The 19,185-nt window shown below is 44.8% G+C and overlaps 1 protein-coding gene across 8 annotated transcripts in view; it reads right to left on the bottom strand.

Annotated features, from left to right (window-relative positions):
- The window catches only part of TTLL1 (tubulin tyrosine ligase like 1), a 36,950-nt gene that overhangs the window by 17,246 nt on the left and 519 nt on the right, over positions 1–19,185 (bottom strand). For 3 of the 8 annotated variants that reach the window (XM_037914986.2, XM_037914996.2, XM_037914983.2), the window contains exons 2-4: positions 18,577–18,651; positions 4,678–4,794; positions 1,314–1,522 (exon numbers count right to left, since the gene is read on the bottom strand). In XM_037914986.2, coding sequence (XP_037770914.1) covers positions 1,314–1,522; positions 4,678–4,794; positions 18,577–18,605 — 355 coding nt within the window. In that variant the 5' untranslated portion in view covers positions 18,606–18,651. Of the gene's footprint in view, positions 1–1,313; positions 1,523–4,367; positions 4,513–4,677; positions 4,795–10,853; positions 11,060–18,576; positions 18,652–19,185 lie in introns of those variants that run through there. The other 5 variants (XM_037914984.2, XM_037914985.2, XM_037915018.2 and 2 more) reach the window with 5 other exon arrangements.

The raw sequence follows: 19,185 nt of genomic DNA, 5'->3' as shown, positions 1-19,185 counted from the left end.
GGAAGCAAAGGGAAGCCGCAAGAGCGGTCATGCGCCTCCTCCCCTGCAGTGCAGGCAGTTTGATTTGGGCACCCAAAGCAGCTGGTAGAGACAAATCACCTCTCGGTGGGGGCTAGGAAGTCGTGTGTGTGAGAGAGACACTCTGCCCCTCTCGCTCACTATTGTGGCACACTTGGCATGGAGAGGCAGGGCTTTGGGGTGTTTCTGAAGAGGTAGGCATGGGGCAGGCTCTGTTCCCTCAGGCAGAGCAGAATGTAGCTGCGTGCCTGCTTAGTGAATTCCCCAGGAGTATAAAACAGGTGTAAAAAATGTTAAGGCTCCTTTACATTGCCACAGTGGTACAAAGGAGCCTTACTGTAAAGGACATTATGGCCTTATAAATGCTTATGGTGCTTTAGTGATCAGAACTGGTCTAAAATTTTTGGAATGAAACAATTAATTTCCTATCAAAACGTGCTCCGTGAACTATTTGCTACTGACATTTTCGGAGATGGTCAGTAGACAGTATAAATTGTGAGTTTGAGTCCCCAGCCCTCACTTGTTCTTCAGTAACACTGCGCATATGGCTGCATATATTTGTTGACTAACAAGTAGAAGTAAAGGGGCAGTACTAGCTACTTTACTATTACACAAAGGGGGTTTGGTGATTTCCTCCAATGCTCCCTACTCCCATTCTCCATTTATTGTATTGTAGCTTAATTAAATTACCAAAAATAACTGAAACCAGCTTGATTATATTATTTTGACAAAAAATTTGCAGAATTTTAAAATATTGCACAGAATTTTTAATTTTTTGTTACCATCTGATGGCTGTTTGAGGACACAGGAATGGGAATTCAGTTATTGGTTGCAGCCCTGCTACATAATTAGAACCACGACTATAAACGTACCGTTGACAAGATACTAGCAAAGATGCCAAGGACTGAATGTGGACATTGAATTATGGCACCCTTAAAAATAGTCTTTAAAGAGCAGCACTGAGGCACTTTGACAGGTAATTTGGTGATGCTTGCAATTTCACTGCCCACACCAAACCTATTCTGCAAATAAAAAAAATACGCAATTTTTGTCTCCAAGACTTTCTGACATCTTTGAGCACTAAATTTTCTGAAAGCATCATACTAAAGCTGTGACATGTAAATTTATCTATCTTAGGCAAGAATCCCAAACAGATTCCAACATCCAGTACTGCTTTTGTTTAAAGTGCATTAATCTGCAGTTTTATCCTACTTTTATCACAAAATAAATTTTTTTCATGTATAATCTATGTGTGGTCAATAACAAGAATGATGCTGGCAGTCAGAAATATATACCTAAATAAATATATTTTCCATTTTCATCTTTCTCTGCAAGAGGACTCCCTTCTTTTTCTAGTTCTTTCCTATATCTCTTGATATTTTTCACCATCAAATCCTTCCTCGTCAGCTCATAGTGGTTCGGGAAATGGTTGACGATTTGGTCATCAGAAAGCCGGTAACCAGTTTCCACACTGAAAACATTGCGGATGGTTTGTACGCTCATCCTGGAAGGTGAAACAAATATCAGATGATTTCCTCCCAAGCAACAGCATTCAAAAGGACGACAATCAAGTTGTTGTCTCCTTTACTTTCTAATTCCACTTTGGTTAATGTACTGAATTTAAAAGATTAAAAGAGAAAAGGACCAAACATACCATAATGTTAAGGAATACTACTTTTAAGGGAATCTGTGCCCTCTCTCTGTGTTTAACTTTTCTCTTTATAGGATGTATACTTAGGTTATGATTGAAACTTCAGCACATCCTGAATCAATGTTAGTGAATCCAGATGAAACCCCTCCAGACAAGACTGCAGGCCTACAGGCACTATTTACTCCTACATCAGTTCTGAAACCAGGGCAGGGACAGAAGGGAATCAACTTGTGCCCATCCTATCCTGGCACTATCAGTGGCCAAACAGTCCTCAACAGGGCTTGGAAATACACAATACATGCTCACACACCATAGCAGCACCTCTCTGGAGCTACTATCTTGTTCTTCAAAATCTCAACTTTCCTCTTCTATAAAAAGAAAAGAAATCTAACCTATGGTTTGAAGGAAACCTCAAAAATATGAACACGATTCAGACATATCTGCGAGTCTGCAAAGAGCCTGGAACAATAGCACTGGGAGGTGTGAACTGCACTATTCATCTCCGTAAGTTGTGGGTCCCACTTTGACATCCACACTGCTAACTATTTCATTCCTCATGTAAGAAAGAAGAGGGAGGGTCACAGATCTGCACCTTTTACTGTGACTGACTATGACAATCAAGGGGACAACAAGAGGCCTGAACTCCAAACAGGCAAATGAATCATCTGATTCTATACAATGCTGAGTAAGGTCTTTTATGAAAGTCTGTAATGTTCTAAACTTAATGGTCATTATGAGATCTATATACAGACCATAATGACTTTAAGAATTCACGTATACACAAAACGGTGCTTGTGATTTGTAGTGCCATCAGGCAGGGAGGGGCTGCCTCCCCAAACAGAAGAGACTAGCTCCAAGCACCTAATATTGTACAATCCAGGAAAAGACAAAGGATGAGCCATTAGAGTTAGGCTATGTCTACACTGGCAACTGGACGACAAAACTTTTTTTTCTTTCAGGGGTGTTAAAACACACACACACACACAATCACATACCCAGAAAGACAAAAGTTTTGCCGACAACAAGCACCAGGGTGAACAGCTCTTTATTGGCAGGAGCACTCTCGTGCTGACAATGCTGTTCGTTGGGGGAGAGGGTATGAGGAGGAAGTTTTTTGTCAATAGGAGAGCCGACAAACAGCGGCTACACTGTGCGCTTTTTAGTGGCACAGCTGTAGCAGCACAATTGTGTTGCTAAAAGCTGTGAGGTGTAGACATAGCTTTAGTGAGAAAACACCAACATCCCAGCTAGAGCTTTCCCACCCTGAATAACCAGAAGTCGCCAAGACAAGAGAACAAAAGAAAAGAAAAAGCCCTTTCAAATAGGAGGCTTGAAACTGAGGTCTCCATTCAGAAACTAAAGGACAGTCAATTGGCGGTACTGTCCGTGAAATCGTGGATCCTCTCTATGACATGGAGTACACTGGGAAACTATTCAGAGGCAATAGGCAACTTGTGTTAGAAAGTGAAGTTTATCTCATTTGAAAACGTAAAGCCTAAGGTTATAGCTTTACGTTTATTTTCTGTGTCACTTGAATGTGTTTGCTTCCCCTTACAATTTCATCTTTGAATCTCTGATTTTTCTGTTAGATAAACTTTTTGTTTATTTGTAACCCAAGCAGATCTCTGGTGTGTAAACTGTGTGGAGTGTGTGCGCCAAAGCAAGCCGGTATCTGGGGGGGCTGGTTTCTCTCCTTTGGGGGTGATGAACCAAAGGGGAAAAGTCTGAGTGTCTGGTGATTAAGAACTCAGGGTGGACGAATTTGAGGAGACTTGGAACCCGAAGGGCTGTTGGGGACACCCTGCAAAGAGCAATTAGGCTGGTGGAAGCCAAGGCGAGACCTTTATGCTTGAGGGTTGGCTACCAGTGTCGCTCTGAGCCATAGCAGCACAGAATTAAAACACCGATACTCAGGGGCGAGGGATTCTTCCTAAAAGTGTGGCGGGGGGAGCACGAGGCATGACCTGGGGGCGGCACCTCGGGGGCTGACGAGCTGCAGCTGGGACATGGTAAGAGCCACCTGGACAGCTGTGGGGAGATGCGGACCCTCGATCTGCCCTGGCGGGGAGCCTGGGGGTAGGAGCACAGACTGGGGGCTGCTCTCAGAGGCCCTCCCCCCCCAGGCAGGTGGAAGGTCCACAGTTCCCTGGGTTGCATGGGCTACTTTTACCTGGACTAGGCTCCAGTTTCCAGCCTGGCCGGGGGGGCAGGGTGGGGCCTCGTGGGTTGATGAGGGGCAGGGGGCTGGGCCCATGGCAAAAAGTGGACCTCTGCAGTCATGGGGCAAAAAGGGGGGTTAGTGAGGTACAGATGGTTGTAATAAGAATCTGTAACACACTAATCCCCCTTTTTGTCCCATGAAAGTAGAGGTGTTAATGGGCCACTCTACCTTAAATGGTCCCTTAGTATATGTGCTAACTACTTATGCTAAACAATCTGTTCAATCTTGCATTTAGCTGTGATTCTCAGTGTACCTTTTCCAAACCTGAAGATCTCTGTGTGGCTCAAAAGTTCGTCTCTCTCTCCAACAGAAGTTGGTCCAGTAAAACTAAAAGATATTACCTACCTTGTCTCTCTAATATCTTGAGACTGACATAGCTAAAACTACACTGTATATGTTTCAGGTGGCAGCCTTTCAAAACAAACAAACACCCCCCCGCAAAAACCCATGAAACAATCCAAGAAAAAAAAAACACACCTACCTCCTAGGCCTCAATCCTGCCACTGGATTACTAGAGACAGACCCGTGCACCCATGGGGAGCCCTACTGAGTTCAATGGGGCCTGCACAGGTAGAAGGGTCTCCTCATGCAGATGTAACTGAAGGATCAAGGCCCTGCAGTGCTGCAGAAAACACTGGCAATTTAATGGAGGCATGCTTCCCTCTCAATGTTACAAGACATCAGTGAACATTAACAATAAATCATTAACACTGGTTTTAGTTATGGAAAAGTAAATTTTAAAATGTGTCACAGATTGAAAATTATGAGAATTCTTATATGTACTTACCAGTAAAAATTCCAGTCTTCATTTTCTGCCACCTGAATCCATCCTCTCTTTTCAAAGTTATTTATTAGCACGGACTTTTCTATGTCAGTTACCCATTTCACTTTTCCTGCCATTATCCTAAAGAAAAATCAACTTGTAACTTTGTATACTTTCAAGACTGCCTCTCTTTCATTTTGTACTTGATACATAAGAACATAAGAAGGGCCATACTGGGTCAGACTAAAGGTCCATCAAGCCCAGTATCCTGTCCTCTGACAGTAGCCAACAGCAAGTGCCCCAAAGGGAATGAACAAACTGGTAATCATCAAGTGATCCATGCCCTGTCACCCAATCCCAGCTTCTGGCAAACAGAGGCTAGGGACGCCATTCCTGTCCATCCTGGCTAAGAGCCATTGATGGACCTATCTTCCATGAATCTATCAAGCTCCCAATACAGACCAGATAAATCCAAATGGGGAAATTAAAGTGTATCCACAGGGTAATTTACCTTTAACTTTTTTTGAGGAAGAGGAGGAAGTAAATTCTTTCAGTATTTAAGAAAGATGATGGCTCCATTAGCACTAGAGACTGAAGTCCTATATGTATTCCCAGAACAGATATAGCATGGGCAGCAGTAGTTGCAACCCTCTTTCATGCTGCCCTGACAGTGTCTCTCAAATCTCACCTAAGGGACTATATTTAGGAATGAGAACGTAATTCAAGTCTCTATGGCCTCTCCAAAACTGCTAACAAGAGTACTGATTAGCATCAATTGTGTTAGTGACTATCTGTCCACTGAACTGAGACCACCAACTTGCCTTTATCTTGGATAATGTTTACAAAATAAAATTTAGTGCACTGGAAATTTTATCACTTATAGTCAACACTTAAATGAAAATATGTCTCTTTTAAATCGCAGATATTTCATGGCCCACCTTACTCAGTAACTATGAAAACAACAATGTGAAACTATGTAAAGGATTTATGTTGGGAATCCTCTATCAAATATCCACAGTATACTGTAGGACAGAATTTTTTTATTTAATTTCAATATCCCCTTGTTGTTTTTCATATTATTGTTTCTTTTATTTCATGGTTAGCAACTTGCTTCTGGTTGGATACACTGACAAGCAACTCTCAAGAGAGTTAAAAATACTAATCTCCCGAGTCAAGGTCTTCACAACGCTTATTGAAGAAGAGCCCTTAAAAACCACACCCTGATGAAACAGTCACTTCCTGTCATCTAGAGCTCACTTCCTATATCTCATTTCTCACATAACTGCATAACACCCTTCCAATACACAACCAAAAAAAATCTAAGAGACATGTTACAATGAAGTCACTGAAGATCTCAGTGGGTGCAGGCATCTGGCAGAATGGAACTAATTGGAAGAGCATGGTTTAACTATTATGCAAATTAAATTGGTTAGTGGAGCCAAAGATGACCGGTCTTTGTCTTCAACAGGGTTAAGTTATGATACGCAAAACCCCAATGTTGCTATTCAATCCAAAAGTTACTTTTAAAATTGAACTCCAGAGGAGTTGCCTAGTTAGCTCCCCCCATAGCTATTTGAAAAAAATGGAAAATTGCTGACTCGTAATAGGTTAAAAAAACCTCCTGTAATGCTCCTCAGATCAAATGCTATTATTCTGACTGAGACAGACAAGAGTTCTCTCCTGGCTCTGCCTGGGACAACAGGCAAAGGACAAACTCCTGTCATCTGAGAGCCAGAAAAAAAACGTAAAAAACATCTCACACAATGTTCTGCATCTATTCTGGTGTGTAAAATACAGATATCAAAAGGAGAATAACTTAATAAATGAATTGAAGTGTATGATTTTCAAGTTAATCAGAAATTAAAACTTCAAACTCACATTTACTAATGGACCCTCAATTATGCTTTTAATTTTTTACTGAAGATTAAAAAATAGTTCGGAACTGATACAAGGCAGACTTGTGTGAGAGAAAGAGTGATCTTGGAGTCAAGGCACACGGAATAGAACTCATAGATATTAAGGTCGGAAGGGACCATTATGATCATCTAGTCTGACCTCCTGCACAATGCAGGCCACCAAATCTCACCCACCCACCTATGTCTGAGCTATTGAAGTCCTCAAATCATGGTTTAAAGACTTCAAGGTGCAGAAAATCCTCCCGCAAGTGACCCGTGCCCCATCCTACAGAGGAAGGTGAATTCTGTCGTCAATTCCCAGCTTTGCTACAGACTTCCTATGGGACCTTGGATAAATTACTTAATTTCTCTGTGGTTCAAGTTCAACCCTCACAGGAAGTATTATCTCCATTTTATATTTCTCCTACCTTTGTCTGTCTTGTCTATTCAGATTGTAAATTCTCCGGGGCAGGTGCCTCCTTCTACTATCTTAGGCCCTGATCCTGCAAAGGCTTTAAAGGGCTCATTTAGCTGAAGGGAAGTCTGTTTTTCATTGGCAGTAAATGACTCACTAATATATGTGATCTCACTGTATCATTAAAAGCGCAAGCATTCAGGGTTTCTCGCCCTTTTCTTCACTTCAAAGTAATCTATTACAAACTAGAGGCACAATAAACTAATTTCTGAAAACCAAAATTAAATACAAAGGAAGCTGGCTGCCACAGCATCTCTTCCACAGGGCCATCTTTTTACTAAAATATTAGAACACAACCTATATTTTCTTAATTAACGCATAGGAGATACTGGCCTAGCAAAACAGCTCTACACTACCATGCGGGAGAGAGAGGTTCAGTTAGTTCTGGTAACTTGCTCCCAAGGAGGTCATGCACTCAGACCTGTGAGGAGGGTCTTCTAGAGATTTTTAAAACTGACTCCTCCAGTCTATTAAACCACAGCAGACTAGTTAGTCCCCTCCCTTGTTTAAACTCTGGGGATAACACCACCTTCCAGGGTAAAAGGTGAATTTCAAAGCTGCAGGAGAAATTAACTGTGTTTGTACCCTCCTTTATTGCTTCTACGTGGTGATTAAAGACTACCACAAAGTTTCTTTTTCTGCCTTTTTTTTTTAAATAATTAAAACACACACACCTACTCTATCTAGGTACTTAAACAGGCCCTCCTTACTGTAGCATCTGAGTTCTTCACAAATGTAGGTGAATTTATCCTCACAACACAATGATGAGGATGGGAAACATCCCCACCAGGGCAACAAGAGAGATTAGGTAACTTTTTGAAGGTGACAGAGGAAGTGTGTGGCAAAGTTAAGTACAGAATTTAACCCCCAGTGTCTAAACCGCAAGACCATCCTTCGTCTCATTTAGGAACATTAAATCTTGATGTCCCTATTTTTAAAGGACTCAAGATCTAATGGGAGGTCAATATTACAAGAGACTCAAATTTAGCACTCCGGATATTTGGATGATTTGATTATCCCAGTAGGATGCATAATTAGACTGTTTAAAGCTTTGTATTTTTTATAATGTATTTACAAATAACGGCAAGCAAAAATATTTTTGTCAATGGGCTACAGTAACTCTGAAAAAGATTATAGGAAAGTAACAACGTATATTCAACAGTATAGGTAATACTTTAAGGCTACAATCAAGGATAGTATAAATTTAATCCAATATCTAATGCTCAGTCTATAGCGATTTATATCCTATATGCCTCTCTCCCTCCTCCACTTCCCCTTCCCCCTCCCCGCAAGTGTGATTAGATCAGTGGTTACCAACCGGTAGATCACGATTGATTGGTCAATCCTGGAGCCTCTAACAGTCGACCACGATCTCCAGATACTAAAAATCCGGCAGCACAGCGGGGCTAAGGCAGGCTCCCTTCCTGCCCTTGCCCCGCACCGCTCCTGAAAGTGGCCAGCACATCCCAGCGGCCCTGGGGGGCTCTGCAGGCACCATCCCTGCGGCTCCCATTGGCCGGGATGGGGGAACTGCAGGAAATGGGAGCTGCGGGGGCCGTGCCTGCAGGGAGGGGCAGCACACAGAGCCTCTTGCCCTCCCCCAAGGTCTGCAGGGACGTGCTGGCCATTTCTGGGAACGGCGCGGGGCCGGAGCAGGCAGGGAGCCTGCCTTAGTCCCGCTGCCCACAGTAAGCACTGCCCACCGGGAGTCCACACCCCAACCCCCTGCCCTGAGCCAGCACCCAAAACCCCCTCATGCACCCCAAACCCCTTCCTCAGCCCTGAGCCCCCTCCTACACCCCAACCCTGAGCCCCCTCCCACAGCCAGCACCCCCCACCCCATCCTGCATCCCAACACTCTGCCCCAGCCCTGAGCCCCCTCCCTGAGCCAGTACCCCAAACCCCCTTCCTCAGCCCTGAGCACCCTCCTGCACCCCAACCCCCTGTCCTAGCCCTGAGCCATCTCCCGGAGCCAGCACCCCAAACCCCCTTCCTTAGCCCTAGGCCCCCTCCCACACCCCAACCCCCTGCCCCAGCCCTGAGCCCTCTCCCAGAGCCAGCACCCTGTACCCCCTTCTGCACCCCAACACTTTGCCCCAGCCCAGTCTCCTCCTGCACCTAAACTCCCTCCCAGAGCTTGTACCCCTCACCCCCTCCTGTACCCCAACCTCCTGCCCCAGGCTCAGCCCAGAGCCTCCTCCCACATTCCAAACCCCTCAGCCCCAGCCCAGAGCCCGCACTCCCTCCCACATCTCTACCCCCTATCCCAGCCCGGCGAAAGTGAGTGAGGGTGGGGGACAGCGAGCGATGGAGGGAGGCAGGGATGATTTAGCAGGGCAGAGTCAATCCTGGGTTGCATTTACATTCAAACGGTGATTTTGTGCGTAAAGGGTTGGAGACCACTGGATTAGATGATCTAACAGGTTCTCTCCATCTCTGATGTTTAAGACTACAATTCTGAGTTCATACTCAAGCAACACCAATTAAAGTTAATATAAAAATCTCATGAAGTCAGTGGAAGTTTGGCCTGTGTAAGAGAACTGCAGGATCAGATTATCTGATACCGGGTATATTTTAAAAGTTCTTAAACATCAAATAAACAGGGGCTGAACAGTAAAAGTTGAACTGCTACATAACAAATGAACTGATGAACAAACAATGAACTGACACATAACAAAATAAAAATATAAGTAAATTAATTGGAACTAGAGAGATCAGTAATCCAGAATGACTAGAAACACATCACATATATAAATATAAACTAGATAAATACAAACTCCATGGGCCCACTCCCACAAGCGTTTACTACTGAACATAGTGTTTGCTACTGAGAGTAGTCCCATTGTCACAATGGAAAAAATCACGGACTAGGAACTCATGGTAGTACCAACTCACTTGGTAGTAATGACAGGTTTCAGAGTAACAGCCGTGTTAGTCTGTATTCGTAAAAAGAAAAGCAGTACTTGTGGCACCTTAGAGACTAACCAGTTTATTTGAGCATGAGCTTTCGTGAGCTACAGCTCACTTCATCGGATGCATAGCATATCGTGGAAACTGCAGAAGACATTATATACACACAGAGACCATGGTGGGAGGAAGTTTTGTTTCATGGTCTCTGTGTGTATATAATGTCTTCTGCAGTTTCCACGATATGCTATGCATCCGATGAAGTGAGCTGTACCTCACGAAAGCTCATGCTCAAATAAACTGGTTAGTCTCTAAGGTGCCACAAGTACTACTTGGTAGTAAGCATTTACAGGGTCAGAGCCCCACGGAGTACCAGTGTCAAGGCTATACAGAATTAAATTCTGTATACTTAAACCTGTATTAAAATACGTACCATTACACCCATACAATTTTAAAAAATCAGCCCCAAGATATTAAAGCGAGTGGGCCCTTCAGCAGTGTCTATAGACAGACGTGTAATTTCAATGTATATTTCAATAAAGTAGGTCATTTAAGATATATCAAGAGTACAGGGTATAGAGTGGCTTGAGACACAGCAATACACAATCCGCGTGACATGGGTTGTCACCACAGCAGCAGTGTAGATGAGCTGGGGCAGAATCCCCCCTTCTGGCACCCAGGGACAGAGGGATTAGCATGCGGTGGGTTGGGGAAGGCTGAGCTGGGGGAGGCGGGTCCCCCCCCAGCGTGGGCGGGGGCTGGTGTGTTGGGGGAGGGGTCCCCCCCGGGGGGGCGGGTGTGTCGCTGCGTGAAGGGTTTTCCAGCACCGACCCACTCCGCTGCCGCCTGGGGCGTTGAACGGGAGCCGCTGCCCGCCATGGGGGTCCCTCCCTTGCAGGCCCCGCGGGGTCTCCGGCTCTCACCTGCCCGCGGGAGGGGGCTGTTCCCGCCGGGACTCCGGCTGGGGCTCCCCGACGCCTCCTCACACCCCGCCAGCCGCTCCCATGGCCGCCGCCGCCGCCCCGCTACGGCCCGCGCCCCCGCCAGTCCAGTCCCGCCGGCTCCATGCGCCCCCGCTGCCGCCTGCGCTGCCGAGAGGGGCCGGCCGCCAGCATCCCGCGGGGGGGGGGGGGAGCGGGAGCAGCCGCAGCAGGGCCGCCGCCCTTACCGCTTCCGGAGCCACTCCCTGGTAACGGGGGACGCGGCCACCCCGCCGGGGGACACTTCCGGGGGAGGGGCAGCGGCGGCTACTAGAGACCCCCATAACACAGACCCGGCCACCCCCAATCACTGAGATCCCAGAGACCCCCAACCAGAGACCCCCATACCCGCACAGCCACCCCCAAATTACTGAGACCGCCCCCGAGCCGTGCCCCACAGCACCCCCAACCAGAGACCCCCATACCCGCACAGCCACCCCCAATCACTAATATCCTAGAGCCCCCCTGAGCCCTGCCCCACAGCCACCCCCAAACAGAGACCCCCATACCCCCACAGCCACCCCCAAATTATTGAGACCCCCCTGAGTCCTGCCCCACAGCACCCCCAACCAGAGACCCCCATACCCGCACAGCCACCCCCAATCACTAATATCCTAGAGACCCCCTGAGCCCTGCCCCACAGCCACACCCAACCAGAGACCCCCATACTCCCACAGCCACCCCCAATCACGAATATCCTAGAGATCCCCTGAGCCCTGCCCCACAGCCACCCCCAACCAGAGATCCCCATACCTGCACAGCCACCCCCAAATTACTGAAACCCCAGACACTCCCTTGGCCCTCCCCACAGCCACCCCCAAATTACTGAGACCCCATAGATTGCTGCCTCACACAACCATCCCTGAACCACTGAGACCATCATACCTGAACAACCACACCCGAACCACTGAGACGACTCCCCCCCCCCCCGCCCCAACAGCGACCCTTGAACCGAGACCCCTGGACCTGCATAGCCACCCCGAACCATAGAGACCCCAAAGACCCCTGCACCTCACAGCCACCCACTGAACCAGAGACCTCTGACATCCCAGCACTGCACAGCCACCCTTCTACACCACTAACACCCTCTGCACTGTGGAGCCCCCAGACCCGTACATCCCTCACAGCCACCCACCCTATTTATTATTTATTATGGAAGCACACACTTACAAGCCACAGTCATGGACAAGGACCCCATTGTGCTAAGCTCCATAAAAATACAGAACAAAAAGACAGTCCTTGCCCCAAAGAGCTTACAATATAAGCATAAGTCATGACAACAGGTGGAGACAGACAGGCAAATGGGGGGGCACAAGAAGACACTATCTGCCAGCATAATAGGCAGCAATCTCAGCACACCAGCTGCCTAAGCTTGTCACATTTTTACAGGCATCAGAACTAAGAAGAGTTTTAAGGACGGATTTGAAAGAGGAAAATGGGAGAACTCTTTCCAAGCATGAGGGGCAGCATGTGAGAAAGAATGAAAGTGTTTGCTTGTAAAATTAAAAAGCCAGTCACTGTATTACAGAGACCCCTTACAACCCTTACAGACATCTTGTCACTGTAGAGACCTCCTTCCTGCCCCCAGACACCTTCTGCAGTATAGAAATCACTATTCACACACACACTCTACACCCCCATCCCCAGACTTTTACAGCCCTTCCTCCCCCCATGGAAAATAGCAGTATATAATAATGTAATTAAAGACTATACCACAATTACGGTTACAATTTTGTCAGGGTTATTTTTAGTAAAAGTCAGAGACAGGTCATGGGCAATAAACAAAAATTCACGGAAGCCTGTGATGTAGCCTATAAGGCTAGCCTGCTTGCTTGCCTATATATCTTTTCTTATGAGTTTAACCACTTATTATATTTTAGGTTTATTATTTGTTATTATAATTAGAGTATTTTGGCTGTTTGTATTTGAGTATTTTAGCTGTAAAGCAAGGAACCTACAGGCCACATCCTATCTGTTGAGCTAGGGCAAGTTAGCATACAGATGTTCGAGATAGGTGATGATGAGCTAGAGCATGCAGTATATATGTTTGGAACCTTTAACAGAGAAAAGTTGGCATGTTAAAGCAAGTTGGTAGGTAAGGTCACCCAAGTTCATGGCCTTTTTCAGATTTAACAGATACACTACAAAGAACATGGAAACAACCAGTTCGGACAGAAATAACAGAGGTGAGGATGAGCTAATGGTCACTAATGGTTATGAATATGTCATTAATACGTACAAACATGCCATCCTAAAGAGTAAGTGTATCCTAACATTTTTGTGGGTGAGCAAGTTAAGTTTGGATAAGGAAGGAGGGCACCTAGAGCTCAGGCCCTATAAAAGGGGCAACCACCATGTTGGGTAGGTTCAGCTCATTCATTGTTAGTTTGTTTCAAGCAACTGAAATAAAAAGAAAGGCAAGTTGGCAAGTGTCAAATAAAAAATATTAGGGAAGTATTTTTTTAAATGAAGCTTAAGTCCCAAAAGTTTTGTGCAAATTGTTTTCTATTTTCTTCTAAAGATATTGATTTATCTGATTTCTGTTTTCCATTAATACTAAAATTATTATTGGAGTGTTAAGTTCTTCACCTCTCACTCAAGACTTCAAGAACCTGGAACATTGAATTCTCTTGACATGCCAGAGGCAAGACTGGTCTTTTGTCTTTTATCACCAGGTAATCAAGGAAGGGTGTGAGTATATTAATTGAAAAGCCTTTATAGTATATAATACCACATGTATTATTAGAACAATATTATTGCAGTTGTAATTGATTAATTATTTGATTATTATTTGATTACAGTTTCATTACTATTCCATTTATCTCAATAAAAGGCTTTAAGGCTGCATTTTGTTCTCAGTGTGAGTTTCCTTGTCATACATCTCAAGGGTCCCTGTAAATTCTGTGTAGCCTGATTCTGGGACAAGAACCTTATTATCTTCTGATCTGAGTAATTGGCGAGCCTATAACCCGTATTATCTAAATATTATTAGCCTCCCAAAAATCAGGCAATAATGACCTGTCCCTGACTTTTACTAGAAATAACTGACACAAAATGGGGCTGATGGGGGATGAGAGCTGGAACCCTGCTGTGGGAGAGGAGGGGGTGGTCAGCATCCGCTGTAGCTGCACCCTCTGGTGCCCACAGCGGCTTGGAGCTCTGGGGTGACTGCCACCTGTTGCAGCTCAGAGTTCCGGGGTTGGGGGCTGGGAGCTCCGGGGTTCCCCTGCTGCCTGCAGTGGCTGAGAGCTCTGGAGTCCCCCTGCCACCCACAGTGGCTCAGAGCTCCAGGGTCCCTGCACAATGGCTGGCAGCTCCAGAGTCCTCCTGCCGCCTGCGGCGGCTTGGAGCTCTGGGTCCGCCAGCCACCCAAGGTGGCAGAGAGCTGTAGGGGCCCTTGCCACCCATGGCTGCTCAGAGCTACGGGCCCCCTGCTGTGGCCTGGAGCTATGGGGACCTCTGGCACCTGCAGCAGCTCAGAGCTCCAGAGCTCTCACCAGCTCCAGCCCCGTTTCCTAGGGTGACCAGATGTCCCGATTTTATAGGGACAGTCCTAATTTTTTGGATCTTTTTCTTATATAGGCACCTATTACCCCCCACCCCCGTCCCAATTTTTTACATTAGCTATCTAGTCACCCTACCATTTCCCCAGGGATGAAGTGGAAAATGTTAGGGAGGTCTCTGGAAGTCACAGAATCTGTGACTTCCGTGACATAATCTTAGCCTTAATCACAGTGTATACACACATGGGGCCAAATTAAGGTTGCACAGGCAGCCTTAATGCTGGCATTTCCTAACTTTTGAGTATTTAACGTTGCAACTTTAATGGCACCTTTGCAACTTTAATGTAGTCTTTTAAATGTAATTTCCTAGAGTTAAAAAAAAAACAGAAAAAAAAATGAAATTCCATCATGTGGAACTATATCGACATTCACATCGTTCATCAACAGGGCTAGAACTTTCAGATCGACTGCACAGACCTCTGGCTCTTGAGATAACAGAGTAACAGATAGCAGGTTAACATCTTTGGTGTGGGCTAGCACTAGAGAAGGATGGGATGTTTTGCCAGCGTATTTCACAGATATTTACTGACAACAGAGGAATAGTAAGACTCAGGAATCCTGCGTTCTACTCCAGATACTGAGGGCAGTGTCTAGTGGTTACAAACATTTGTGCCCCAGCCTCTCCACCTTGTCCTTGTTGCAGTCAGCGACCTCATATAGACACCGTCCCAGGCCCCTCAGATTCACATCCTCATCCCACTCCCTGGCTTCCCCAGGCCGAGCTCCTAGTCCTCTGTGCATTTAAGTCAGGCTGTTCATCCACTCCTCCTCATTGTGTAGGCACCAGAAAGGAGTGGAGCAATGAAAGCATAGGAAAGACCGTCCTATTTTTAGTTCCTGTGCCTGGAACCACACCTGTCCCTTGTGGCTAGGAGGATCAATGGCAGAAAGTTCCACTGAGCCCCTGCAGACCTGGGTTAGAACATGCTCAGTACAGACAGAATCTTCAGAGATTTTAGCTGCCAAACTCAAAGAAGCTTCTACTAATCATGTGCAAACTGAGATTTTCAGATGCTCATGATTTGGCCAAATGTGGGTGTATTTTCATGGGAACAGCAAAAATTACATCCCTGACACCAAGGCAACCCCAGCCAAATGTCAAGTCCCGGCTCCAAGGCATGAAGGCGCCAGAGCTTCTAAAAATAAAACAGTTTAAGAAAGATTTGAACATGAGCAAAATTATGCATGTTTTCCTTAACCTTGTTCTTAGTAATGGCTGAAGCATTTTTATTGAAATATTAAACAAATAAATAAATTCAGCTTGAGGCAGACACCCTGCATGGAAAATTTCAACCCACGTGGTCAAAGTTCAGCAAATTTAATGCAACTGAAAACATGGTTTTATACTGGAAAGAGGCAGACAAACTTTATTATAGGTATTACTACATGTGCCTCCTATAATATATAAATTAGATACTGCTTTGTATTATCTAGTATAGAATATTTTACTACTGACATCCATTGTTTGACCATCTTAGAAACATAAACTAATTTATATTGCTGTGTTATTCAGCAGTCTATTTCTTTCTTAAACACCTCTTTCTCCTTCTTCAAATTACTCTGGAAATAAGAAAAAGCTAGTTGCTAGAAAGTGAGAGGTTAAGTGGGCCAAGCCTGCTCCAAATGAATGTGATGGCAAAACTCTTATTGATTTTGGTGGAAGCAGGATTGGTCCCAGGGTTAGCAATTGGCACACTCAGGCATAATATAAAGAATAACACATAGACACTTGCTGACATGAATAGTCAGCTGTGCTATGAGGACCTTGAAAGAAAGATGCCAGAAGATAGGTGAGTCATGCACCTAATAGATTAGCGGCATCAGTGCCAGCATATGGCAAGCAACAGCTATTTTAAGATTAGACACTATATAGTGGAACTCCTTGCAGAATGTCAGAGGAAAGTAAGGAATCTGACCTCCAGTGATAAGGTTAATAGAAAACTAAGTACATGTTTCGTAACAGACTGTAAAGGCCAGAAGAGTTATAGTGGAAATAAAGGGAGAAATAAATGATTAATAGTAATGGATTTAGACAACTGATCACATTTAAAAATAGAATAACCTGACCATAGGTGAAATAAGGTAAACTTTTGCAGTATGCTGGAATGAAACAGCTAGATAGATAACAGCTAAATCCATAAATCAATCTGAATATAATACTTATGCTTTGTATTCAGGTGATAAGGTCAGTTCCAGGGACATAACTATGAAGCAATAATGGAATCTAATTATATGAATTCTTGGAAGAGACTAATAATACTCCACAATTTTTTAGAATCTATGGGACTAAAGCCTACAAAGCCCTATATTTTCTTGCTTGTGTCATATGCAGTGGAAATGACAGGATACAACAGTCATGGGCGGCGAGTATCAAAGGCCAGGGAAGGCTAAGCCTTCCCTGCCTCACGCTGTGGCCCCACCCATGTTCTGCCTCCCCCTCTACCTGAAGCCGGCGGGGGGCTCACTCAACTCCAACCAGCGGCCTAGAGCTCCGGCCTGTCAGTGGCCCAGGGCGGCAGTGGGGCCGTCCCAGTACTGGGGCCAGCAGCTCGGCCCAGCACTGGGCGGTGGGTTGGGGCTCCAGTGGGTGGGGGTAGGGCCTCAGCTGGAAAAGGCAAGCCAGTAGACTAGCCTCCCCGAAGAAGCTTGGGGGGGAGGGGTCACCCACTGCCCGTGACAACAGTAGCTCTAGCAAGGAGTGACAACAGTCATGGAGAGGACCTCCTTTAACCATGAAAAAATATCTACTGTGACAACTGACACAAGTGAGAAAAACTAAATGGACCTGGGGTTGCTGCCCAGCTCCACAGAGTGGGGGGTCCAGGGCAGCTGCGCAGCAGGAATCTGGGGTCCAGAATCGGGGTCTGGGTTGCTACTGCCCTGCCACCTGGTCCCTGCGGCCCACAATGATAAATAAGTTGAGAACCACTGATATACAACATAGTTGCAATTTACCAATGCATTTATTCAACTTTTTATATTATGTACTTTAATTTTTAAAATTATAGTTCAGAATATTGTGTAATTAAGGCCAAACACAGCTTTACCAGGATGCTTATAATTATAAAAAAGTTCTATAGCAGGATCAATGCAATTCTGCAATCACTTATAGATGTGTTTTGCTTTAAGCATGAGTAGTCTCACTGACTTGAATGGGACTACTTATATATTAAAAGTTAAGCATGTGTAAAAATGTTTGCTGGAATGAGGCCTTATGCAGTACAAAACACAATCAAAATAAGGTTTAAATTATCAGATGATTAAGAGGAGTCTGCCTGTAGAAAAAGCTCAAATAAGTTATTAACAAATTATAGTTTTAAAATAAATAAATAAAATCCCCTTTTAAAATACTTATAAAATACTTTGAACTTTCATAGCACTTTTTATCTGAGGACTGTACTTTGTAAACATTATATATCTGAGTCTCATAACACATCTAAGTGAGATTGAAGGTAAGTGTCATACTCATTGTACAGCTGAGTTTCAGAGAAGTTAAGGCCTGATTCAAAGCCCCTTGAATTCTTGAAGGCAATGGAAAGACCACTATCCTGCAAAAGATCCTTGGGGTCACTCACTAGGGGTAGGAAAGAAAGCATCTATTTTATATTTCTTATTTTCTTTTACATTGAAAAAATGGTTTGTGTAATCTATGGACAGCCTCACTTCATTTAGAATTCAGTATCTATGCCACTGTTTCGCTTTTTTATGTTGTTTACCTTCTGTGCCATAGAGATGATATCATACAATAAATAAAGGGCAAAGTCCTTTTACAGGCATGAATTGATCCAGTCTCCCTATTTGACAGGACAATAAGGCATGTAGCAGTAGTTTTGTTTTGCCTTTTTAATGTTTTTCCTCAAGTGAAACTGTTCACCCTCACTAACCTCAATGAGAAAGGTGTGGGGAGGGTATTCAGGGGTTGATAGCTGGAGTGTAGCAAGTAGACTCCATCTTTCTTACATCCTCCTTCAAGTAGGAGAAACATTTTAACTTTTTTACCATATACATAATAGAAGGGACTAGTTGTGGCCTTGTGTTTGGGACCCTGCATGCCTGAGTTCATCTTCTCTTTCCTGCTTAACCTGGAGGGGCAGGAAACTTACCAACAAACTTTCCATCTCCAGTGGACCATATGAAAGCGGATTGTCTCTTCCAGGCCTTCCTTTCTGTAAATGCAACTGCAATAAGGAAGGAAACACACCACTAATACCCCTCGCGGGTGGGCCCGTTACACATGAAGAAAATCACTGAGCAATGAAACCCATCAATCTATTCGCACTCTGGCAATGTGGGAGAAGGCTTATTTGGAGCCCTAAAGCCAGTCCTGTAGTGACTAGCTAACACAGTGTTGAATATGACTTGTGCTTGTTTACACTGACTGCAAACTTTGGTCAGCATAAGCGGCAAAGAATCCTGTGGCACCTTATAGACTAACAGACGTATTGGAGCAAGAGCTTTCGTGAGTAAATACCCACTTCGTTGTGAATACCCACATGCATCCGACAAAGTGGGTATTCACCCACGAAAGCTCATGCTCCAATACGTCTGTTAGTCTATAAGGTTCCACAGGACTCTTTGCCGCTTTTACAGATCCAGACTAACACGGCTACCCCTCTGAAGCTTTGATCAGCATGACTGTTAAACTTGCTAGAGTCAAATTCTAATATAAAATTTTATAGCAAAAATAAGGCCTTTGAGTCTGTGTATTTATA

This window comes from Chelonia mydas, chromosome 1, assembly GCF_015237465.2.
Source record: "Chelonia mydas isolate rCheMyd1 chromosome 1, rCheMyd1.pri.v2, whole genome shotgun sequence".
NCBI classification, from domain to species: Eukaryota; Metazoa; Chordata; order Testudines; family Cheloniidae; genus Chelonia; species Chelonia mydas.
Note: the sequence above shows the minus strand (reverse complement) of the source record. Positions and strands in the feature narration are given on the sequence as shown.